This window comes from Rhinichthys klamathensis, unplaced genomic scaffold, assembly GCF_029890125.1.
Source record: "Rhinichthys klamathensis goyatoka isolate OS25496 unplaced genomic scaffold, OSU_Roscu_1.1 h1tg000168l_1, whole genome shotgun sequence".
Taxonomy (NCBI): domain Eukaryota; kingdom Metazoa; phylum Chordata; class Actinopteri; order Cypriniformes; family Leuciscidae; genus Rhinichthys; species Rhinichthys klamathensis.
Window position 1 is genome coordinate 1468043 of NW_026606699.1, and position 27267 is coordinate 1495309.

At 38.3% G+C, this 27267-nt stretch overlaps 2 protein-coding genes across 2 annotated transcripts; both read left to right on the forward strand.

The window, feature by feature from the left end:
* The first annotated feature begins 1216 nt into the window (after positions 1-1216).
* On the forward strand, positions 1217-12068 carry mios (missing oocyte, meiosis regulator, homolog (Drosophila)). Its single transcript, XM_056259500.1, has 11 exons — positions 1217-1298; positions 2144-3480; positions 4249-4347; positions 4547-4801; positions 6851-7020; positions 7143-7208; positions 7293-7451; positions 8823-8975; positions 9310-9514; positions 9608-9731; positions 11112-12068. The coding sequence occupies exons 2-11, from the start codon at positions 2175-2177 to the stop codon at positions 11200-11202; spliced, it is 2628 nt and encodes an 875-aa protein (XP_056115475.1). The 5' UTR covers positions 1217-1298; positions 2144-2174; the 3' UTR covers positions 11203-12068.
* Positions 12069-13173: 1105 nt separating this feature from the next.
* On the forward strand, positions 13174-27017 carry LOC130091559 (glucocorticoid-induced transcript 1 protein). The gene is made up of 8 exons (XM_056259501.1): positions 13174-13597; positions 17884-18005; positions 22975-23061; positions 24516-24608; positions 25324-25464; positions 25667-25805; positions 25959-26079; positions 26576-27017. Exons 1-8 carry the CDS (start codon positions 13339-13341, stop codon positions 26826-26828), a joined length of 1215 nt encoding a protein of 404 aa, XP_056115476.1. The 5' UTR covers positions 13174-13338; the 3' UTR covers positions 26829-27017.
* The last annotated feature ends 250 nt before the right edge of the window (positions 27018-27267 follow it).

Consider the following 27267-nt stretch of genomic DNA (forward strand, 5'->3'; position numbering starts at 1 on the left):
TGTAAAGGCTGGATCTGGCTTTAGGGGTTTTCCCTAAGCCTGGGATTCACATTGCCTGTGATGTGGAGAAACTCCTCCGGCCGGACCAACATAAAGACATGATGCAGAAGCAGAATAAAATCTCTCTCACTGTCCTTGATTTTGCAGTTGCACAACTCTTCTGTGTGTACATGCTTTTCATTTAGAGTTTTTTTCACGGTAAGCTTTTTGGCTTTTGCAGTTGGGTCACTGTATTTTCACAGTATGCAAGTGCTGAATATACAGACATTCAATCCTATACAATATTCAGTACAATACTATACTTGCAGTGCATACAGTATACAATTTATTCACCTCACACAATTAAGTTGTCATTACTATACTTGTTTACTTTGTTACAATATAGGCTACTTTTTTTTTTCGTGCTTTGGATTCTGTGTTATCCATTTTTTTATGTAGTGTCTAATGAATGATCTGTAGTGTTTATAATATTGACTCGCTGTTTGTATGACCTGAAAGCATTATTTGATTTTGAGCACAAATAAAAGGGTTTTGAGGCAATTGTTTCATTTTGCCAGAAGAGTCAGAGGTTCTCTGGATGTGGGTTGAACAATTGGTTTTATGTTTAAGGTTTTGAGAAAGTGAGTGATGGTTTCAAGAAATGTGTTTTAGCAATTCAGAAAAACTGTAGGCTAATACATTTCCACTTTTCATGAATAGGCTAAACCTTAATTTCAACTGTAGAGGGCAGTAAAGTTTTAAACTAGAGCTCTAACTGTTCCAAATCCTTTGGAAGCTCATTTCTGTTCGTAAATCCTAATTATGACTACGAGATAGTCATAATAATGAAGAAAAAACAACAACACATTATATGAGATACAAAGTCATAGCCTATTAATGAGATTAAAAGTCATAACTACAAAAAAAAAAAAACTTTTAATTTCACAATGAATTTGTATCTCTTAATTTCCACATAGTATGTCTTAATTTAAACCGTTATGTTAACCTTATCTTATAAATTACTTTATTACTTTTTAATGTGTCGGAAATTAGCTCCCGCTAATCTGTATTTATTTTAGGCAGGCTTTATTTTTTTTATTTTTTTTTTTAGATTAATTTGTTTAGCTTGGTTATTTGCCTTGGAGCCTTGAGATTTTTGAATGAGCTTATTAAGGTTAGATCGCTGTCGCAGATGTCTGTTATATTCATGAGATGCCGTGGGACTTTTATTTTGTCAGCTTCTGTCACACTGTTTACAATCTGCACTGCTTCCGACTTCCCGCGACCCAAACAAACTTCAGCATGTTTGCACGTCAAATGTAAGTTTATATTTATCAAACGCTTATGAACACAGCTGTCATTTATTTATATCTCAACGCATGGTTTATTCTGTGTCTTTATAAGGGGCTGTGTCTGTCATAACCTGTTTCCGGTGTAGAAAAGGTTGTATTGGTAGTTTAGCTGTAGCTGACCGGCTAACTCGCAGTTATTGAAATCAAGTCATAAGAACATTAAATCACATTTAACTTTTCACTTGTTTATCAAATAAGTTTAACTATATCATATTTACATATTATCACGAAGAGTTAGAATCATGAGATGTAGAATGGATCTTATTAATGTTTTTATTTTATTTATTCTTTATTTTAACTGTTTACTTTGGCTTTAACAATCCACTTGAACTTTGGTAATGTCTTGGTAATATTTGTTTTCATTACCTTTAGCTTCATGTGCAACTTTATTTTTTTTAACCCTTTGATGTATGAGTTATTAAATCACAAAGAGAAACAAATTCTTAATGTCTAGTTTTACAATGTGTAACCATAACGCCTATAATAATAATAACAAAACAATAATAATACATTATATTTATATTATTATAATATTATTATTATTACATGATTTATTTTATTATGACGTTTGGTTACATAATAACAATGCAATTTATAATAATAATAATAACTAATAATTTATTGTGATTTATAAATGTATTATTGTGATTTATGAAATCAAAAGTTACACTGAACTTCAATAGATGATATAGGCTAACTCTCTCTATATACATATGTATTGATATATGTATCCATATACTTCTTTAAATATATAAATTAATCCAAGTATAACTGAAACGGGTGAGGTGTATAAGTGCTTTATTATTTTGCAGGTATCAGCACTGAAGAAGCCACTGTCCTGCCATGTCGAGTGGCTATAAGCCAGATATCCTGTGGTCCCCCCATCACGCAGACCGTTATGTGATCTGTGACAATGAACTCAGTCTGTATCGGATCGGACCCGCAGGAAGCTCAGAAACCAAAGCTGGCGCCCTTCCGTTATCCGAGGAGACGGCGGCCACGCTGCTGGCCATCAACTCCGACACCCCGTATATGAAATGTGTGGCTTGGTATCCCAAACATGAGCCGGAGTGTTTGCTGGCGGTGGGACAGGCCAATGGCCGAGTCGCCCTGACCAGTCTGGGACAGAGCCTCAACTCTAAATGTAAGGAGCTGATGGGTAAGGAGTTTGTGCCCAAGCACGCCCGACAATGCAACACGCTTGCGTGGAACCCGGTGGACAGTAATTGGTTGGCGGCTGGTTTGGATAAACATCGGGCTGATTTTTCTGTTCTGATATGGGACATCAGCAGTAAGTTTTCCCCCGAAGCAGTGCCCGCCGAGAAGGTTCGCATGTCCGGGGACTCAGACTCTGGGCCAGTGGTGACCAAACCGCTGTACGAGCTGGGTCAGAACGACGCCTGTCTTTCTCTTTGTTGGCTTCCGCGTGAGCATCAGAAGTTGCTCTTGGCCGGGATGCACAGGAATCTGGCCATCTTTGACCTGCGCAACACCAGCCAGAAGACGTTTGTGAACACCAAGGCCATCCAGGGGGTGACGGTGGACCCTCACTTTCAGGATCGTGTGGCATCCTTCTACGAAGGCCAGGTGGCAATCTGGGATTTGCGCAAATTTGAAAAACCAGTCTTCACTTTGACCGAGCAGCCCAAACCTTTGACTAAAGTGGCTTGGTGTCCCACTCGTATGGGTCTGCTAGCAACGCTCACTCGGGACAGCAACATCATCCGGCTGTACGACATGCAGCACACGCCCATGCCGTTCGGCGACGAGGTGGAGCCCACCATCATCGAGCGCAGCGTGCAGCCTTGCAGCGAGAGCATCATCAGCAGCTTCGCCTGGCATCCGTCGGCACAGAACCGCATGGTGGTGGTGTCGCCCAACCGGGTCATGAACGACTTCACCGTCTTCGAGCGCATTTCGCTGGCCTGGAGCTCCACCACTTCGCTGATGTGGGCGTGTGGGCGGCACCTCTACGAGTGCGCAGAGGACGCCGGACAGGGCTCAGCCGCTGCTGAAAAGGACATCGCCACTAAGATGAGGGAGCGAGCGCAGTCCCGCTATGGCCACGACACCGTCCAGGTGTGGCGGAACCACTTGCTGGCCGGAGGAGACGACCCGCAGCTGAGGTCGCTCTGGTACACACTCCATTATATCCTTCACTGCAACCCTGTGACATTACAGGGGACCTTTGAACCTTTCAAATATGTCAAAGTTATTGTTAATTGTCATGAAAAATTTCTTGTTTCTAGATGTTTTGCTACTTTTTTACTTTATTATTATTATATGGTTTATTGTGACTTTTTATTACATATAATATATTATAAATGATATATTATACATATAATATAAATTATACTTAATATAATTAGTATTAATATGTAATATATATGTAATACTATATATATATATATATATATAAATCATAATACATTTATTATTAATAAGCATATATGATAAACATTTTATTCAAATCAAAATAAGTACATGATATAGAATAACACTATATATTCCAGACTAGCTTGATAAATCACCATATAAATTTACTTGCTTCAAATAAAATTAGAAATATCTTTAATGATTTGATGGCACTAAACTATCTTGAATGTAGTGATCAATTCTTCCTCAAAAATGCTCATTGTATCACACATATCTTAAACAAAACTAAACAAAATGCGGATATGTGCACATTGTTTCCCAGAAGTTGCGTAGAAGCTATAAAAAGACTTTTCAGTCATTCTTTCTGAAGCATCTGAGAATGAGACTTGACATTGTTAAACAACAAGAAATCAGCATGAAATTCTATTTACAAATGTCTTTTAAATTCTTATGAATTCATTATCTGTTAATCCCTTGAGTGATTAGTTAATTTTTGGTCTGGTTCTATTTGATATCTCTATATTTCCTATGCAAGTTTTACTTATGAAGCAGTACACTGAAAATGTGGAACAGAAGCAACAGAGCAATAAACAGTCGCTCATCTACTCAGGCATCAAAAACATTGTCAAGTCCAGCTCTGGTAAGTGTCAATAACTCAATAGTCAATCACATTTATTGTGAACCTAATAGTGATTGTTGTAACGATGAGCAAAACGTCTTTTTCTGATACAGTGAAAGTATTTCTCATTGACATCTGCTAAATGCCTCATACGCCCTTCGTGGTATCTGTCAGTGGAGGCCCTCTCATGAAATGTCACCTTCTCCCTCTCCTCTGTTAGGCACTACAGAGACACGGCGGTGCTGGTCGGGTTCAGACAGGCAGACCGATGTACCGCGGTACCACAGCGAGGAGCGCAGTCTGGCCCTGCAGTTGTGTGGCTGGATTAGCCGAGGGCCTGACAACGATGTTGAACCCTTCCTGAAGTCTCTGGAGCAGGAGGGCGAGTGGGAGAGAGCGGCTGCCGTCGCCCTCTTTAACCTGGACATCCGCCGGGCCATTCAGATTCTTCATAAAGGAGCTTCCTCAGAGAAAGGTACAGGACTGGACTGGAGGAACATTGTCCAGACAGTGACTGGGGGCCTTCTCGAGAACCCCCTATAACCCCTATTAATAGTTTTCAGTCACGTGACTGGCCAAGACATCCATCCAAACAGGCCTGCCTGAGAAAGAAAAACTAAAATATGTGAAACAAAATGCAAGATTTGGGCACTTGAGTCATATACGGCACCTGCTGCAGTATTTCAATCACTAAAAACATAGGGACATGCTAAAAGGCTTAACATGAAAAACACTGTAACGCTTCCTTTTACAGTCCTGTTACCCATGTACTTACTATGTACTTATTATAGTAATTATAAGTACTGGGTAATAACTAGGTACTAACCCTGAACCTACCCCTAACCCATGTACTTACCTTATATTAGCCAGTACTTTCAGGTAAGTACACTGTAAGTACACGTAAGTACTGTACTGTAAAAGGAAGCGTTACCAAAAACACTTAAAGTGCCTTAATGTACTGAAAAGTGCCTTAATGTACTATGCATTATACACTTTGATGATGCATGCATACTATATACAAGTAGATGAGTGCCATGTTAGTGCTACTTCCAAAAGATTTAGCTATTTTGACCAATATTGCAAATGTGTGCAATTTTTGCTACTGTTTTTTACTTCTTTAGTGTTCACACTAACACTCCACTCTGCAACTTTACATGCATCAAAATATGATGCACAGTAAAAAGATGAATAACTATATAGAAAGTAAGAGGATACTGTTTGGGTTGGAGAAAATGCCTTTATTTACTGATAATGATATATAATTAATCTTATGATATTACTATTGATATTACTACATGATATTAGGGAGTCATGTAAATTTAAGATGCTATCTGAATAATTTGAATTGCTTTTTCATCTAGAAAAAATAGATGTCAGTGTTTCCCTGAGGGATTTACAGGAAGTCTGTTCTCTCCTTTGTGTTCGCATGAATGCAAAGTTATTATAAGGACTGTGTAAAATCCAGGCTAGTCAGAAATGGTGTACGCCATCAGCTGCCTGTTTGCTATCAAAAGCGTTTCTTAAATACTTAATAAAATGACAAAAGCATGACAATGATATTTTGTTAATATTAAATGCCCTGAAGCTGCAGATACATATGGCATATGGGGCTGTTTGCTTAACATTCATTATTGCTTGTTATTTGGGTTTTAAGTATAATTTGTTTTGGCTCAGGGGTTTTAGAAAACAAATATGATCTTTATAAAGGGTGTGGTTTTTCACACATACTACCACCACTTTTGTCTTTTGTCTTTGCAGTGTTTTGTTTGCACTCATGCAAACAGCATATGATGTTCTGTCTTGGAACACAAAAGGAGATGTTTTACAGGATGTCCACAGAGCTCTTTTGCATACAATTGAACCACATATTAACCAGTGGGCTGAAAAGCTGCTTCTTGAATATGTGAGAGTACAAAATGAGGTGGAGAGGGAGGATTTCAGCAAACAACAACCTAAATTTCAGTCTATAATACATCAGGGATATTATCGTTAACTAAAACTATTAAAACATTCTGTTTATTTAAATAACTCTGATATAAAATAAAACTATTAGTTGAAAAAAATTTTGCCTTGGCAAAAAAACTGAAATAAGGTAAAGTTGAAGCACTAAAATTATTAACAAATTAACAAATAAATAAATAACTAAAACCAACTAAAACTAAAACTTAAATGGCAGTATTAAAAAATAAAATGACAACGTCACATAACGAAATTACTAACATGAAAACTAAAAATATAAAAATGAAAGCTAATTTAAAATATTAGTAAAACTTATAATAAAGCCAAAATAAAAACTAAAATAACACTGTATCATATAAAGCTATCATATAGCTTCAGAAAAAGTGCACAAGTCATATGGATTATTGTTATGTTCATTTTATGATGTTTTTCTTTTGTTTTTTAATTATTTTTGGACCTTGGCAACCCCATGCTTTTGTTGTATGGAAGATCAATTTGGAGATTCATCATAAGAAAGAAATGAATTTGGAGTTGTTTCAGTATTCTTCCTTTATTCTCTAATCAGGTGATCTGAATCTGAACGTGGTGGCCATGGCTCTGTCGGGCTACACCGATGAGAAGAACTCCCTGTGGAGAGAGATGTGCAGCTCTCTCAGACTCCAGCTGAAGAAGCCGTACCTGTGCATCATGTTTGCCTTCCTCACCAGTGAACCCGGCGCGTATGACGGGGTCTTGGTATGTTAAAAGAAAAAACTAGGCAGAGTATTGAGCTTAAAGTAATATTCAAAGTTGCTCTGAATTTAAAATATGCAACTATCTCATTGTTTTGCTGAATATCCAGGCTCTTTATTTTACAGTATGAGAGTCGTGTTGCTGTCAGGGACAGGGTGGCCTTTGCATGCATGTTTCTAAATGACGCTCAGGTAAGGCCCGTTCACCCCTCTGTTCATCCAAGTGCCACTGGTGTGCTGTATGTAATATACTTTCATTTTATTTCCTCCCTTAAGTTGCCTCGTTACATAGACAAGCTGACCAATGAGATGAAGGAGGCTGGTAACCTGGAGGGAATCCTGCTTACAGGACTAACCAAAGATGGAGTCGATCTCATGGAGAGTTATGTAGACCGAACCGGAGACGTGCAGACGGCCAGTTTCTGCATGCTCAAGGTAACCGAACATCCAGAAGCCGAACATGATAAAGATGATCTGCCCTCAGATGGATGTTTGGTATTACATAAGCCCCTTTCACACAGAGATTCCGGAAAATACACGGATAAAGCGACCCGGGATTTGACCCGGGTTCGTTTGATTTTGGTTCATTCACACTGCCAGTGATTTTCCGGAATCAGACACACACACAACCCGTAAAAATCCCGTAAAGACATCGATGTGACATGTAATGTCTCAGCAGCGTCACGTGTATAGTTTGCTTATGAGCTGCGATTTCTCTCTGGAGAAACCATGCTTGTGCATTACGTACCGTTTCACTAGCCTGCTTTCACTTCACCTCAGCGTCATCATTACGACACGGCATTGGTTACGGCTTTTGTTCACACAGCGCGCGTTCCGGGACTGATCCCGGCAATGTTACTAGGTCCCCAACCCGGCATCGATCCCGGCAACAATCCCGGGTCGTGTTTGCGTTCACACAGAAGGCGTTTTGGCAATTTCCCGGGATCAACGCGCTATGTGAAAGGGGCTTTATACTACCATTCTCTTATGATCACCAGTGCTGCATTTGTTTGGTCAAAAATACTGTAAAAAATATTTAATAGATTTTAAAATGTAATGTATTCCTGTGATGGCAAAGCTGAATTTTCAGCATCATTACTCCAGTCTTCAGGGTCACATGATCCTTCAGAAATCATTCTAATATGCTGATTTGCTGCTCAAGAAACGTTTCTGATTATTATCAATGCTATAAACAGTTGTGCTGTATCATATTTTTTGTGGAAACCATGATTTTTCCCCAAGATTCTTTGATTAATATAATTTTTTTTTTTAAATCTGCATTTATTTGAATATAGCATTTTTGTAACATAAATGTCGGTACTGCTAGTTTTGATATATTTTTGCATCCTCAAAATATCTTAGCTTAAACTTTTGAACAGTAGTGAATATTACAACAGAAACAAAAAGTTAAATGCAAATAAAATAAATTCAGATGTTGATCAGATTGAAGGACAGTACGGAGCCCCTAAGGGGACGTGGTGGTGGAAAAAATATGAGATGGGAGGAAAAGTAATAAGTCAATGCTTTTACGTTCTCTCGCAAAATGTTTGCGTTCCCCGAGAAACTTTGGCATTCGCTTTGTGTTCTTTGCGAGTTAACACAGTTTCTTGGGGGAACACAAAACATTTGTGAGAAAACGCAAAAGCCTTGCCAAAAGTTCCTCCCATCTCATATTTTTTTCGTCACCATGTCCCTTTACAGCCTCCGTAGGACAGACTGAATGTAACTGTTGGAAAACTGGTGTGCATTCACAAAAGTTGTGGTGAGTTGGTAAAAGGTTTGTGCATCTGGTGTTTGTCCTGGTAGGGCTCCCCAGGAGAGGTGCTGAAGGACCCTCGGGTGCAGTGCTGGATCGAGAACTATCGCAACCTGTTGGACGCCTGGAGGTTTTGGCATAAACGGGCTGAATTTGACATTCATAGGAGCAAACTGGATCCCAGCTCAAAACCACTTGCACAGGCTAGAATCATATTTTTTTCTACCAGCTGTTAAGTTTTGATTAAGCATGCATGATACGATCACTGACCTATGTATCATTCAGTGGTTTTTTTTTAATGATCAATCTGATTTAACTAATGCTGTTATTTTTGTGATGCTTTTTTACTATCAAATAAAATTCTAGAACACATTTTTGTATATGGTAGGGACTTATAATATTGTTTGTGAGCCATGACATAAAAATAATTATCAGTGAATTCCTAGCATGAAATGGTTGCATCCTTCAGCTTAAATTTAGTCTTTTGGCTATTTCTGATTTTCTTCTATTATTTTTTATGTATTCTGATCTGTGCAGGTGTTTGTGAGCTGTAACTTCTGCGGTAAGTCTATATCATACAGCTGCTCGGCGATACCACATCAGGGCCGTGGATTCAGTCAGTACGGGGTCAGCGGTTCGCCCACCAAGTCAAAGGTCACCAGTTGCCCTGGCTGTCGTAAACCACTTCCACGCTGTGCCCTCTGCTTAATGAACATGGGCACCCCTGTGTCCAGCTGCCCAGGTAACAGACGGATCATTTAAAGTTCCTCTTGATAAATGATGATATAATGCCCACATGTGTTCAGCTCATTGTGAGTCTCATCCATCTTATCAGCAAAAGCAGATGAGAAAGCCGATCTCACACGAGACAAAAAACTTGCACAGTTCAATAACTGGTTTACCTGGTGCCACAACTGCCGGCATGGTGGTCATGCGGGTCACATGCTCAGCTGGTTCAGGTAAGAGTCAAATTCACCCATATTATGCCTTTTATTTGATAGCATTACAAATACAAATACACTACTGTGCAAAATTGAGTTGAGTTGGGGTTAGTAAGATTGTTTTTAAATTCAGCAATAGCCCTATTTGGATGGTAATTGTTTCTCATGAGGGAAGACATTATTAATACTTACAGGGGTTAGTCAGTGTTATTGCTGTCCGAATCCAGAATGTCAGTGTTTTTCTCCCACCACTTGTGTGAAAATACCCAGCCGAATTACCTACTGTTTCTTGTCAAACACCAAGGTCGTGTGGTAATTTAATTCCTGTTCAAATCCACATCTCTGAATTTATTAGAGGATCAATCTAAAAATCGTTTTGTAAATCCTTTTTGACCACTGCTAAGCAACATATAGTAACTGTTGCACTTCGATGTAATTTGCATGAATTTTAAAGATGTACACTTTTATTACTGAAATGCTGGAAAGTATTTACAAGAACAATATTTCATTACTGCTCCACTACATTTGTTCTCCACTACAAGAATAAAATGAGAATAAAAGCATGTAAACATTTGAAATGGGCCATTATTATGGCAGCAACACGTATGCAATACAATTTAAAAATATTTTATTATATACAATTATTAACATAAACCAAGTAGACAAGTCGATTGTTTACCTTATTTAAATAAGAGGTTGCATTAACTTATTTCTGCTATTTACCATTTCAAATATGTATAACACATCAGTTTTCCTGTTTTAAATAGGATATTTAAATGATCAAATAATAAATGGGATATTGTTTTCCTATTATTAAATTAAATATAAATATATTTATATTATTCCAAGCATATGTGAGCATTGTTTTCCCAGGTTCGTAGGATCACATCGTTCGTTTACCGTGAAAAAAATTGCCATACGAATGCACGAGTTTTATTACTGAGGTGCCATGTAATTTTTTTTGTCCACTTGAGAAATAATTACCGTCCATATAGGGCTAATGATGCATTAAATGTATCAAATGTGACCGTAAAGACTTTCACATCAAAAGTTATTTTTCAAATAAACGCTGTTCTTTTGAACTTTCACATTTTCCAAGCATATTAGAATGATTTCTGAAGGATCAAGTGACACCGAAGACTGGAGTAATGATGCTGAAAATTCAGCTTTGATCACAGGAATACAATTTTCTAAATATATTAAAATAGAAGAGAGTTATTTTAAATTGTAATAATATTTTTCTGCATTTTTGATCAAATAAATGCAACCATGGTCATCAAAAGAGACTTCTTTCAAAAACGTAAAAAAATCGTACCGACCCTAAACTTTTGAACGGTTGTAGTGTATAGTATGGAGTACAACATTTTAAAAGTAATATTGTATATTCTTTCCTTTCAGAGATCACAGTGAGTGTCCCGTGTCGGCCTGCACCTGTAAATGCATGCAGCTGGACACCACAGGCAACCTGGTGCCTTCTGATAGTGTATAAAGGCCTGCCTGCCTTCGTTTTCCAAGTTAAATCTGCCATGTTACTAGAAGCCAGCTACCAACACTAGTACTGTAAGTGATGAGGGAAAAGATCTCACGGTTTCAGGAGGACGAGCATACGTGTCTTTCTGAAGTGATCTGTACACCTCACTTGCATTGATGACAACGACAGGTGTTCTATTGTCACAGGAACCAAAGCAGTTAGACTGTTAGGATTATGTTACCCATGATTAACTCACCCACCCACGGGCAGTTGTGCTTCCTGAGAAAAGTGTCCATATGAATGTCTGACCAAAGCATTTGTGATTCAGGAGCAGGAATTTCAATGAATAAAACTATTTCAGTATTGAGTTTAGAGACAGGAAAAGGGATATTACAATAATTTCAACATGATGAGTTTGAATACATGTGAGAAATGTTTTGTTGATGTCTTATAGAAAGTGCTTTCACGTGGTCCATCACTACTTCCATTACTTGCCTTTGAAAAATTCATATTTCTTTAAAAGGAACCACCATCGTAGAGGTGTTGTACATCAGGTTAAGGGAAGCCCAGGTCAAGAGAAATGATTCTCACTGGAAAGTACTAAAAATAAAATTCAGTTTGTTTTTAAAAAATTGCTTTTAACAAATAACACAGTGATTTTGGTTGTTTAAAATGTGTACTTTTAACATTAGTTCTGGCTAAGTGTTGCATTTTTGGATCTGAAGGTAATGTAAAATGCTGTTTTGTAGTTCTTACCTTAATTTATTGCACAATCAATGCAACAACTAAACATCCTAACTATTTACATGATTGTCTTTATTTTTGGAAAAACAAAAAAGAACTTCCATTGAGGACTAATGTTATTAAAACACTTTTCTGAAGGAGTTTTGAATGAAGTCTTTTTTTGTTCTTCAATGTGATTTTATACCGATTTTCAGTGTAATGAACCACGATGCATTAGCAGTAATTAAGAAATTAATTGTTCAGATCAAGTTTCAAATCTGACTGTAAGAACATGTCTGAGTTAAAGCTCACCCCAAAATCAAAGGACAAAATAAGCCTATTTTAAGGATTCCAGTTTTTGTGGATTGTGACACTTTCAAGACAATAAAGCCATTGAAACCTTTTTTAGTCCTAAGAAAGACAATTTGCAATTTGAGACATGGGACTCAAGACTTTCCTATAGTTTTCCTGCATAGATTTTTTGAAAATAATGTGTAATATATGGTAAAATACGGTCTGTGGTTAACATTAGTCTCACGTTTTGTTCTGCAACATAAATTGCAGTCATACCTCTAATTCAGATTTGAGTTATGGCTGTAATTTATGGTGTAGAACAAAACAAAAAGAAATTCTTGAAGGAACCCATGACAACATAGCCTTCCCTTGGAGACTTTGGTTGAAAAATGTGCTTTGTCATGACTCATGAGAACTAATATAATTGTCCTATCAATGCCATCATACTGAGCTTCAGTTCAGACCCATGGCTGCTTTGAGTCTGAACAAGAACTCAAATGAGATGTGAGTTTAGGAAGAGAAAGCTGGTGTTCGGTTAGGAATGATTAATTAACTGTGCCCTTTCTCACACAATTTACATACAACAATTTCATCTGTGTATGGACTACTTTCATGATGTTTTTGTCATTTTTGGAGCTCAACAAATGGAGTCTTTTCAATGGAAAATATCAGCATATGGGAAACTATTCCTTTAAGATCATGTCTAGATATCTCATTCTCAAATAATGATTTCCAGAATGTAAACAAGACTCCTACACTTTCTCTGTTCAGAAAATGAGGCAACATAAAAACATTCCACAGCTCCAAAGCAGAATGCTTATTTTTCCATGCAACACTAAACCCCGCCCCGGCAGGAAATGCAGTGATCTCATTGGCTCTTCGCGGAAAGAAGGAACGCATAAGCCAATAGTGATCAAACAGCGCTGGTCTCTGCTCCAATCAGAAGCAGCACTCACGCGTCTTCCGCCCGCCCACTGCCTTTACTGCAACATCTGTCAGCTCAGGAGGACTGGAGAGTTTGGTCCTGCTTCTGAACTTTGCGTCCGATTTGTTTCAGAGTTTTACAGGCAGTGACAATTTAATACGCGCACAATAGATTAAGAGGAACCAAAGTTTAAAAATAGACCAGCTTTTCGCATGAACGCGTTTTCAGTTCTCCTTCTGGAGTTTATTGTGTCTCGTGCGCATTTACGCACCAAGTGCAATAGTAAGTCTAGACTTCAGCCTGTTTCTGCCAGTGTCCCCCTGAGATGGAGTGATGAGAGATCTCTTTCATTCTTTCAAGACACAGCAGAAGTCCTTCATCATCATTCCCATCCTCATCCTCACAACATGAAGCAGATCACCAAGCCCATCAGGATCCCATCAGAGAATCACTTTATAACAGCAGGGAAAGGTACGTTTTATTTATTTGGCAAGTTTTGAAAACGTGTCAGCACTCAGCAGCATCTTATTTTGTAAATGCATAATGCATTTTTAGTTTTTAACCTCTTCTAACTTTAGTTTCTAACACTTTACTATGAGGTTGAATTTGTTAACATTAACTGTCTTGAACTAACAAGGAACAATAGGGGACCTGAGACCCAGACCAACATCACATTTCTGTGGTCATCACAGATCTCAAGACCTCGATATGTGTGTGTGTGTGTGTGTGTGTGTGTTAATGTACAGTATGTTTTCGTACGTTTTATTGTAATTCTTGCATTTCAAGTTCTTGTTTTTGTCATCCAGCCATAAATTATGAGTATATCAATTGAAAATTATATAAAATTATTATAGCAGAACAGTTTATCACACCATTTTGCGAAGTATCATATATTTTAATTTTATAATCATTGCGCTGCTCCCTGGAAGTCTGATTCTGGTTAGTTGAGGTTTTCAGCATTGAGCTATTTTCATAATAATGACACTAAACCTCATAATTGACCGTCCCAGTCAATCATTTTCCTATATCTGTGCTTCATGTCTCTTGTATAATCATTATTTCATGTTCATTTATTTGTTTATTTGACAAGTAGCCATATAATAAGCGGGATATTATACAATCAGATGATTATCATCACAAAATAAATCAATTTTGGTGGGGGGCTAATGCTGATTCATAAAGACTGTGGTCTCTAAAAAAGTTTTATTTTTCAATAATAACCAGCTGACAGCAGATTAACCACAATGCACCTCTGAACATGTTCCCTCAGGTGACGTGCACTTCTCTTTAATGTAATTCTATAGTCACATTTACTATGTTCGGAATAGCATACTAACATACTATCCTGGTATGCAGAATATATATACTTTGCACAGTATTTTTTGTATGGATGAAATATCCGAATAACCTACAATGTTTGCTGAAATGTCGAGGAATTCTGTATCCCACAATGCAATGTTCTAAACTTGACCTTCTGTTTCAAGTATGATGAGTATGAACTGGAAGCGACTTCAGTCTTGACCTTTACAGCTGATCTATATCTTGATTTCGTATTTGATCAGTCTGACAAATGTTCATATATTTTTACAATTATTTTAATATATTACAATATTGAAGATTTTTTGTTCTTAGATAATAATAAACGCACATCACTCACTGAATTAAACATGACACATCTGACAATGTAGCACGCTATTTTTTGAAACATTACTTTGTTTTATAGTACATACACACTAATTGGTATAGTAAGTAGTGTTATATAGCTAATGCACAGTAGTTAGTAAGCCAGTATTCCATTCTGAACATGGCCTTTGTGTTTCAATTGTTCACAAGTGTTTCATTGTGCGTAAGTTCACGTCGTAAGCAGAGAATTTTAAAAACAACGTTCTTATATGAGTAAACTACTATTGTCCAACCGTTGTGGCCTGGCAGGCTGTAGCGCTTAAGACAGCTCTCTATCTCTCGTCCTCATGGAGTGCCTGATGCTTGTGTAGATTTGCATTTGAAACGCTTCTCCTTCACACAAAGACCTTGCAGCTGCCTCGCTGCAATCTGCAAGTGAATGTAGTGTAGCCGTCCCCCAAACAAGTGCATTGAGAAAAGGTGTGTGTTCTCGGCTGAAAATGTTTCGGAGCTGATGTTATCATTCAGGCCGCTTCAGAGTTTGAGGCCTGTACCCTACTGTAACCAGCCATGCCGCGACACGTCTTCTCATGTCATGAGTGTCGCTTGCAATGGTGTTTATTTTTTGTACATTGTTGTAAAACAATGAGCAGGGAGTAAACCGACAGTGCCATTTTGTTGGCTCTTTTGCATAGGCTTTGACATTTGTGTTTGCAGAGCTGGAGCAGAGAGCAAACACACGTAGGAATCGCTCTGTGGGCTGCATGCAAGCGGGTTGTTTTGAATTTCAGCTGTTGGTGCATGTGTGTACATGCATGTGGGTTTCACTGTGAGCAGTTTCACTTCGTTTCATTTCCTCCTGAGTGTCCTCTGACTGTAACCTTTATGTGAGAACAGTCATTTATGTATTATATAATACATTATACATTATATATATGAGCATTGCATTTTGGGATCCAGAAATTGCAGGTTATTCATCCATACAAAACGAATACTGTATATATATATATATATGCAAGACAATACAATACGATATATGCATTTTTTACAAAACAAAAGTTATCAGTTGATAAAGTCATTTATTGACAGTGTTAAGTGCATTCAGTTCTGCATTGCAATTATATTATATTAGTTATATATTATATTAAAATTGTCATTAAATTTCTTTATATGTATACTATTCTTTCCATTAATTATATTTAAAGCTGCAGTCTGTAACTTTTTTGGGTTAAAAATTATCCAAAATAAATTTTTGAGCAAGTATAACCAGCCAGTGTTCAAAACTCTCTGCTTGCCTTAGCTCAATTCAAAACGGTAAGCTTGTAATAATGTTTTTAACTCCAGTGGTACTGGTGGATTCCCACGGGAGATTCGAGCATGTCTTTGAGTCATTACGTCACATCTGTCCCCATAAAGAAGAGTCTCGGCTAGTAGGCTATATTGAGTCATTACGTCACATCTGTACACATAAAGAAGAGTCTCGGCTAGTAGGCTATATTGAGTCATTACGTCACATCTGTACACATAAAGAAGAGTCTCGGCTAGTAGGCTATATTGAGTCATTACGTCACATCTGTACACATAAAGAAGAGTCTCGGCTAGTAGACTATATTGAGTCATTACGTCACATCTGTCCCCATAAAGAAGAGTCTCGGCTAGTAGACTATATTGAGTCATTACGTCACATCTGAACACATAAAGAAGAGTCTCGGCTAGTAGGCTATATTGAGTCATTACGTCACATCTGAACACATAAAGAAGAGTCTCGGCTAGTCGACTATATTGAGTCATTACGTCACATCTGAACACATAAAGAAGAGTCTCGGCTAGTAGGCTATATTGAGTCATTACGTCACATCTGAACACATAAAGAAGAGTCTCGGCTAGTCGACTATATTGAGTCATTACGTCACATACACACATAAAGAAGAGTCTCGGCTAGTAGGGTATGTTGTGTGTGAGGATGCTGGAGGTGGAGATTTATAGCCTTTTCTCACAGCACTTGATATAATTAAACTTATCAATTTGATGGCGGATCCAGAAAGGTTCAAACGACGATCACCAGTGACAACAGACTCACCCGCTGTAAAATGCAAAAGACTTCGGAGTGGCTACAGAAAACAAGAGACTGCAACCGGCCCATGCGAAAACAAGGACAAATATCGGAAGGGCATTAAATGTAGTCACGCAATGCTGATGTTGAACATTAACAATTTGAGAACAAAGTATAATTTTTGCACGGTTTTACGTGATATGATAAGAGATTGTTAGATTTAATCAGCGCGATTTACTGCAATGATTTTTTTCCCTTAGTCGGTCAGAACAAAAGTGGATGTTACTTACTTGTTCAGATGACATTTTCCTGTGAAAATTATGTTGGTCATACTTCCAAAAAGAATAATCTGTGATTCTGAATGGCATTATCGACACCGGCGCGGCGACTGACAGCCTCACACTCTCCTCAAAACATTGTGTTCATCCGCGCTGTGCCGTGCCGAGGCACAACCCACGTAAAGTTGATAATTCCGCGAATAACTGCAACTGCAGATTTCAAACAGAGATGGCGACAAAGAGGACAAACTGCGGACTGCAGCTTTAATAATATTATAATTCAATAGGATTTTAATATTATTTATTTTCTTTATTATTTTATGAGATTTATATTATTATTATTATTATGTTTATTATCAGTTTTGTTTATTAAACTCATCCTGCACCTACAGTTTAATTTATGTTTGTGCCATAGAATCAGAGAGATTTTTGGCTGATGGATCATAAAATGGGCTAAAAAATAAAATAATAATCCCATAGACTTGTACTGAAGGAGGGACACTGAGCCATATCTATCAATCTTTTAGGCCTTTAAGCAGACTAGTAACTATAACATTAGTTATAGTTAAACACGAGTCAAATTTTCTTCAGAAAATATAAATATTAAGTTTCTGTTGTTTCCATTCTATCATAAATACAATCCGTTTTTGTTCTGTTTCAGTACCGCTATGACATTGCAGGCAAATGCTCATCAGTTTCCAGTGACACCCACCAACTTCCTCTCTGTCACCATAATGCAGTAATTTCTCATGTCACTGTCCACTGCATACATAATCATAAACACCTCTGTTTTTTCTCGCAAGCACGATCAGCCAGTCGGCAGCCGCTCTCATTGGACAAGCTGCCTGAGCAGTACCTGATTGGACAGTGGCCACGAGAGCCGTACCAACCCCAGCCGTCCTGTATGAGTGATAAAGCCACACAGGTCAGTCAACGTTACATGCAATTTACTTCACAGTATAGTCCCCTAAAATAAAGAGTCACTTAAAATGCCTGAAAATCCATTGCATTAGACCACAAAATATCAAACAAGTTGCATCTGCAAACCATTGAAATGTGACCTATTTTTATGAACTAACTTCACATCATTTTTACTCAATGATTTAATAATGTTTCACAAACACAAAGTGTGAAATCGTGTTCACAACCAATTTTACGTCCATAATCAAATGTGTTTCCAAATTAAATAGGATATTAAACAATACAACATGTTCATTTTATCCATCAGGAAATGATTTAGTAAAAAGTGGATGTTACGTTCCATGTGTATTTGTGTGTGTTTCTGCTGCTCTCTGTGTTACATAAAATGGAGCCAGGTGGTTATGAGAGTTGAAAAATAAGAGGCCAATGACATAAATAGAGCAGGAAAGTCATTGCAGAGATGGTGCAAATCAATACATTTTTAATGAAAGATTACAAAAACAATTTGTGTGTTTCTTTTTAAATATATTGTGCACCAATGAATTGTGAAATAAAAATAAAATATTTTAAAAATAAAAAACAGTGCAATGTATTCCAGGTTTAAAAGTCATTTAGGAGGGCTATTGCTTGTGGTAAAAAACTGTGGCAAAACTAATTTTGAATTTAATTTCTATGGGTTTATCACTTAACACGTTTTTATGAAAGTGGCATTAACAGAGTGGACGTGTCTGTGTGTGTGAGTGTGTGTATATATATATATATACACTCACCGGCCACTTTATTAGGTACACCTGTCCAACTGCTCGTTAACACTTAATTTCTAAGCAGCCAATCACATGGTGGCAACTCAGTGCATTTAGGCATGTAGACATGGTCAAGACAATCCCCTGCAGTTCAAACCGAGCATCAGTATGGGGAAGAAAGGTGATTTGAGTGACTTTGAACGTGGCATGATTGTTGGTGCCAGAAGGGCTGGTCTGAGTATTTCAGAAACTGCTAATCTACTGGGATTTTCACGCACAACCATCTCTAGGGTTTACAGAGAATGGTCCGAAATAGAAAAAACATCCAGTGAGCGGCAGTTCTGTGGGCGGAAATGCCTTGTTGATGCCAGAGGTCAGAGGAGAATGGCCAGACTGGTTCGAGCTGATAGAAGGGCAACAGTGACTGAAATAACCACTCGTTACAACCGAGGTATGCAGCAAAGCATTTGTGAAGCCACAACACGCACAACCTTGAGGCGGATGGGCTACAACAGCAGAAGACTCCACCGGGTACCACTCATCTCCACTACAAATAGGAAAAAGAGGCTACAATTTGCAAGAGCTCACCAAAATTGAACAGTTGAAGACTGGAAAAATGTTGCCTGGTCTGATGAGTCTCGATTTCTGTTGAGACATTCAGATGTTAGAGTCAGAATTTGGCGTAAACAGAATGAGAACATGGAACCATCATGCCTTGTTACCACTGTGCAGGCTGGTGGTGGTGGTGTAATGGTGTGGGGGATGTTTTCCTGGCACACTTTAGGCCCCTTAGTGCCAATTGGGCATCGTTTAAATGCCACGGCCTACCTGAGCATTGTTTCTGACCATGTCCATCCCTTTATGGCCACCATGTACCCATCCTCTGATGGCTACTTACACCATGTCACAAAGCTCTAATCATTTCAAATTGGTTTCTTGAACATGACAATGAGTTCACTGTACTAAAATGGCCTCCACAGTCACCAGATCTCAACCCAATAGAGCATCTTTGGGATGTGGTGGAACGGGAGATTCGCATCATGGATGTGCAGCCGACAAATCTGCGGCAACTGTGTGATGCCATCATGTCAATATGGACCAAACTCCCTGAGGAATGCTTCCAGCACCTTGTTGAATCTATGCCACGAAGAATTGAGGCAGTTCTGAAGGCAAAAGGGGGTCCAACCCGTTACTAGCATGGGGTACCTAATAAAGTGGCCGGTGAGTGTATATATATATATATATATATAAATATGTATGCATAATGATAAGCCAAAACATTCTGACCAGTCACAGGTGAAGTGAATATCGTTGATCATCTCCTAACAAGGCCACATATTAAGGTCCGGGTAGAATGTTACAGACTGGTGACTGGGTCAGAGAATCTCTGAAACGGCAAGGCTCGTGGGTTGATCCCGGTCAGCACTGGTGAATTAACCAACAGTGGTCTGAGGAGACACAAACCACAAACCGGCAACAGGGTGTTGGGCGCCCAAGACGAAGGCTAACCCGTCTGGTCCGAGCCAACGGAGGGTTTACTGTGGCACAAGTCACACAACATTTGAATGATGGTTATGTGAGGAATGTGTCACAACACACAGTGCATCACATTTTCCTGGGGAAGTGATGCACCAGGATGGGATGACGGTGGAGGGAGTGTGATGCTCTGGTCAGTGTTCTGCTGGGAAACACTGGGTCCAGCCATTCACGTGGATGTAAACTTGACACGTGCCACCCGCCTAAACATTGTTATAGACCTGGTACACCCCTTCATGACAATGGTGTTCCCTGGAGAAAGTGGCTCTTTCAGCAGGATAATGCACACTGCACACATTGTTCAGGAATGGTTTGAGGATCTCAATCCAATGGAGCATTTGTGGGATGTGCTGGACCAACAAGTTTGATCCAGCTCCACCTCACAATCCTCAGGACTTGAAGGATCTGCTCATCTTGGAGTCATCTTGGGTCGGCGCTGTGTTGGCAGCATGCGGAGGACTAACATATTAGGTAGGTGGTCAGAATGTTTTGGCTCATCGGTGTGTGTGTATGTATATAAATTTCAGTATATTCAATCTTTGACATTAAACAATGGAAAAGGGTTGAAAAAAGTAATGTCAGTCACTGTAGAGGCAACACAAATATTATTTGCACCGAAACAATTTTTGTAAGATTTCAAATAGTGTGCACCAATTAATAATTCACAAAAAAGGTCCATTCACACCAAGAACTATATAACTTTAAAGGTAACAATAACTGTATTAGTGTCCACACCAGTGCAAGATATTGTTCTGTTTGTGCTGCAGTTTTGTCATCTTTTGCTTTAAATGCTCGAATTCTGAAAGCAAGATTGATTCTGATTGACTGTCAATGTTTTTATCATTCATCAGCTGGAAAAAAAAAATCATTTTGAAAGTGATTCTAGCGATATTCTTTGCTTGTTAGTTGTGCTGTTTTTGACTGGTCTTACTCTGTTTTGTTTCCTTTCTTCATTAGTATCATGAAGTCTTTGAGTGCTCAGTGGTTTAGCTCTGCTGAGACCCCTCGCCTCCCCAAAAACAAAACCGTCACAAAGGCCGATGCTTCGTGGCAGTCTGTCGCCATAGAAAGTTCTCTCTGGCGTTGTGTGGAGTGAATTCTTTCTGGAGGTGCAGCAGTTTGCACCTGTCGCTCTGTGTGTGTGTATTTGTGTGTAGGTGTGTGCACACGCTACCTAAGGCTTGCGAGCGCATGTCTGTGTGTCTCTGCACCACCTGGCGCTCTCCGACAGCTCTTTGTGTGCCTGTGGTGAGCTGCCTGCAGTGAGATCCATACATATGCTAATGTGTGATCCGGCTCGCGGAGGCCTCGCGCTCCCAGAGTCAGAATCATCCCGTTTCTCTCGACGTCTCTCTTCACGCCGCAGAGCCATGCCGAGGCTCTTTGTTGACAGTAGCAGCTTTTGCCATTGTTTAAAGCGCTTGGTGAATTGATGATTAGTGTTTAAAAACTTCTCATGGACTGTTTTCTTGGTCAACATGAAATCAGAATTGACCCTGTTTGCTTCCTGAAATGGTTCATTCACCCCCCCAAAAAAATGAAAATTCTGTCTCCCTTTGTGAAAAAGAAGTATGCTTGTATGTATTGAATGTTCACTTGTTGTGTAGTTTAAATTTTTAAAGTATATTTTTAAACACTGTGCTTATAGATAACTTTCATGGCTGTTTCTTAACACACTTAAGTGCGTTTTTAAAATTAAATGCATTTTAAATTAAATCATTGTTTTGATAATATTTTGTCATGCTTTATAGAAGTATGCTTAGTTTGTACTTATGTTGACTAACATACTAAAGCATGTAAAATACTTTGTTAAAATTTTAAATGTAGTTTTAATTGATATTACATTTAAAGTGAATATTTGTTTTAAGCATTTGCAACTTCATTACATACTTAAATGCATTGCATACAAGTTTCAATAGAATATACTTTAGTGTACTTTAGTTGATGATACATTTTTGTCAGTACATTCAGCAGTACACATTTAAACATATTTTAAAGACAATAGAAGTAATTATACTTAAGTAAGTCCTACTTAAGTGGGTCAAAAAAAGCACTCTTAAGTTCAACAAATTGCATTCAATATAAATTTTAACTATTATATATAACATGCAATAATAAAGTGTCTGCAAACATTACATTCAGTTCGTATTTAAAAAGATATTCTTTTCAAGAAAATGTTATTATTTCCATAAAACCACAGTCAGTCCAAACCAGTATGACTTGCTTTCTTCTGTTTTTTTTTTTTTTCAGTCAATGGGGTCCAATATAGTTTTCGGCCCCATTGATTTTTATTATATGGACCAAAACAGTTGAAACATTCATAAATATTCCTTCACCGTTCACTTTACTTTTTCACTTTCGAAGAGGTTTATCAGCCGGCACCACAAAACAAAACACATTAAAGACAAGAAGAAAATGAGTATCTGGAAAAAGATGCACTTATTTGTGGTGCCTTTTGTCCATCTTTTGTGGCTGTTTGTTTGTTCGTCTTTTTGTTGCGGTTTTGGTCAAAGCGGCACATATGCTGTTTGCCAACCACAGACATCCTGTTGTTGTTTTATGAAAAATTTACATATCTAGGTCACATGATTTCAAGAATATATTCTGTATAGGACATAATTTAAAGTCAGCATGATTATTAATATTTAGTCAGTGTGTGCATGGTTGAACATGTTTTGACCATGTTTATTGCAGACGCCTGGATTTTGGACTGAGGATGGAGGAGAGGTTAACGTACACAAGCGCTCGGCATCATGGGGGAGCGCTGACCATCTCATAGAGGTATGCATGAAAATACTTACACGTAGACAGTTTTTACACTTCAAAAAAATGCCTTTCAGAATGTGTTCACACTTGGCATGTTTGGTTTGATTAAAACGAACCCTGGTGCGATTGCTCTGTTAGTGCGGTTCATTTGTGAACGCTGCCATCTGAACCCTGGTGCACCAAACAAGAGGACCGAGACGCTGAAAACATGAGTCTCCTTCACTTCCAAACGAACTCTGGTGCGGTTCGACTGATATATGAACGCAACATGGACCAAAGACATCTAAATTAACCAAAACAGGATGTGATGTAACAAGATGTGACCCTAAAAAGAATGCTCAAACATCTTATCGTGATACAGGCTACATTGCCCATCACAGTTTGGTACATGCATTGGAAACGCCAATTAATTTGTGTGTGTGACGGAGGAATTCCTGGCACTGTTTTATAAACTCTTTGTGAGTTCTCAGCTGGTACAAATACCATCATACTGTATGTACGCACATACAACGAGCGCATTTATCCCAGGACACTGCGTTGTTTTGGATGTTTGGTAAGTTTCGTGGCAAAATATACGTCATAAAAGCCATTTTTTGTTTTGTATCTTTAGGTTCGGTGTTAAAAATGACAGTGTGAATGCTAAGTGAACCAGGACCAAATGTACCAAAGTTTTATGTTTTGGTCTGGATTAAAAGAACCGAACTACATGTGTGAACACAACACACCCTATAACAGGGTCGGGAACCTATGGCTCGCGAGTCACACATGGCTCTTTGACAAAAGTCATGTGGCTCGCCAGGTTTCTCACCCTTCACCAGCATATGATCATTAAAAACTTAGACACATCACTAGAGATCAGTTTCCAATTATATTTCAAGTTGTTCCGTCCAATTTGCGTGCGCAGTGCTGTGTGATTTGCAGAGAATTTGTTTGCGAGTCCCGAAGATTTACAGGTGCGAGTTTGGTGATAGAATGAAGTTGTCACTCGCGTAAACCGTGTGAGTTCAACCACATTAAAAGTTAAATACAGAACTCATAAACATATTCAATTGCTGTGTGAACTTTGCCATAGTCTCTGGGTTATGATGGGTGGTAGTGTGTTTATTTATAGACATACTTTGGGCGTATAATTGTCCCTGTTTCCCATAATTATGGGAAATAAAAAATGTTTACCCACACATTGTGTCTTGACTTGCCATTATTGGCTCTCATGCACTTGCAAAGTCAGTTTAGGAATCCCAAGATGTGGCAACATAACAAACATCTATTCAGAAAGCTAAATTAGCAATGAAACCTGTGTGGTTTATTATATATAGTAATAGTATATTATATATGGTTTGTTGTCGGGTCATGTCATCTAGTACTCAATAGTTGTCTGGTGTAGGGCTGTATGGCATGAGCTCAGATTTTGCGTCAACAATTTGTTCTTTCCTTCCAGCCATTGCTAATGATAAGTATGTGATTTCTAGATCGCTAAACTCCGCCAGCAGCTCCAGCGCAGTTTGCAGGGAAGTTGCAATATCAAGGAGAACGAAGAAGTGACGCAGCTGAACCAGGTCCAGGTACTGTAGATCGACGTCATCATGTGTGCTCGGATAGTTTAGCTTGCATCTCTGCCTTTTTAGGGTTTTATTTGATCTTTAACCCGAAGTAGCCTTTTACCCATAACCATAACTCTTTAAAGCAATTTTGGGGTCTTATAATCAGAATATTGGGCTTTTTTAACTTTTGAATGGTAGTGTATATGTTTGTGTGTGTGTATATATATATATTGTTGTGAAACATTATTACAATTTTAAATAACTTTTTTTCTATTTTTTTCTATTATTTTTTTTGGTCAAAACATGATACAGTTTTTTCATGATTTTAACTTCTTATTAGAATTTAATTTCTATCTTTACTTGCAAATGAGTATACACATTTTATTAGCAACGTTTCGGTCGGTCGTGAGATAGTGATGTACTGATAGTGTGCGGGAGTTCCTTGTTTTTTTTTTGTGTGTTGATTTTTTGACCTACTTAGTTGGTCTTTCTTTCCCACGCACCTATCACCTGCAGGCGTGCGATGGCGTTTGCTAATTAATTTCTATCTTTGAAATAATTTTACCTTCTTATTTTTATCTTTTACATTTTGGAGTGAAATTTGATACTGTCTATTTTTGTGAGATTAACCCATATTTATAGAGGCAATTTCAGACATTAATCAGGTGACTTTGACATTAATGTACTTGCTAGTCTAATTAGTCTCTTTAATGAAGATGTGCTTTTTGTTTTTCAGCCAAAGCGACTCACTGCATCTTCAACTAATATGATCCATTCAAGACCCCTCATATGTAGAATGCCCAGCTATAGTGACTGTATTAACCAGGAGCTGGAGAGTGTCTTCATCTGTGAGGACTGGGGGAGGGAAGAGGAGAAGGTACACACACACACACACACACACACACACTCACTCACTCACTCACTCACTCACTCACTCACTCACTCACTCACTCACTCACTCACTCACTCACTCACTCACTCACTCACTCACTCACTCACTCACTCACTCACTCACTCTTCAATGGAACATTTCAAGGTTGTAAGACTGTAATTGTAGCGTGTTTGTCCTGGTGTTTCAGCCTCTGGAGGTGCGAGACGGTGGCCGTGCTCCTGTTCCTCCTCTTCATCACGGTGATCTTCATCACACTCACAGCACTGAGACACAGATGTCCTGCAGTCCCTGTTTCTGCTGCTCTCCTCCTGCAGACACTGACAAAGGTAGAGCACTCTCTATGCTACTCATTAACTCCTATGGCAGATATCAAATTACCATGGTATTGCCATCTGATACCATCACTGTACTGTGGTACTTTCACAGTATTTTATTAGGGAAGGTTTGCTTAAATAAACAGCTTTATTTTGTCCTTTAAGATTACAGGAATGGTTCACCTCTGCCTCAGTTTTCCAGCTCTCCCAAACCCAACAACAGTTATACGTTTAAACGTGAGCCTCCCGAGGGCTGTGAGAAGGTCAAAGTGTTTGAAGATCTCATGTAAGTACCATTGACTGCACTACAGTGGATTCTCATAAAACCCTTTTTTTAAAACCATATTGTTGTACACATCCACAGAGCATGCTTTGGGTTTTGGTACAAGGTTTTGCTTGAAGTTTTCTGGTAAAACTTCTCAGTGGGCTTCAGTTTAGCTCACATGTTATACTTGTTTTTTAGTACCATAGTATTGCCTTTAATGTGGAAAATAACATGACTTTTTCCCAGTCATTTGTTATTTTAAAAATAATTAAAAATATATTTAAAAAAATTATATAGATTTTATAGAACAGTTTCTAAGTTGTGTAGTTTAGTTGTGCTATATTATATGAAAACAGATTTATATTTGCATGTTTAATGTAATAAATCAGTATATATATATATATATATATATATAAAGGATTTTAATGGCCACCAACTTTGTTGTTTGCTTATTCTTTGACTTCATTACTATTTTTCTTGATCTTCATATATTATTGATTTATTTTTTATCTCATAGCACTTGTAGGACACAAGGCTTTCCCATCTTTTCCTGCCCCGACAGAAACAAGGTGAACTTCACTCCAAGTGGCTCTGCCTTCTGTCCTGTAAAGCTGCTGTGTTCGTCTCTATTCCCATCAGATGCTGCTGCTCGTCCCAGTCCGCTGGATAATCACACTTCAGATCAGATGTCTGGTCCACAAAACAGCTTCCCGCTGCGGCCCGTGGCCTCTGAACGCTGCAGTATTAGGAAGTGCCTGCTGCTCAGTTAGCCAATCAGAGCTCAGATCTGACTCCGCTTTCTAGGAAATTTCGTACTTGCTAATGGTTGCACAAAAGGACCATTTTGTTGTACATTGAACTTTATCTTGCAGTTTCATGTAATTCTGCTGGAATGCACAAATCTTTACTTAATCTTACAGCACATCCTACTAACCAGGTAAAACACATATGACAGTATCAGTAGCTGTAATCCAACAGCCCACAATACTCTTTCATGCCTTAACACAGAACTCAGGCTTAGCTTCCATTAGGGCTGAATGATATAGCTATAGTTAATTATATCTCAATATTATTTTTCAGTCTTTTGATGATATATATATATATATATATTTTCATTAGAGGAACCGTCATTTCACCACAACAGTCATTGCTAGCAAAATAATTGCACATATAGTGTGCATATTCACAATACTACCCAGCCCTAACATT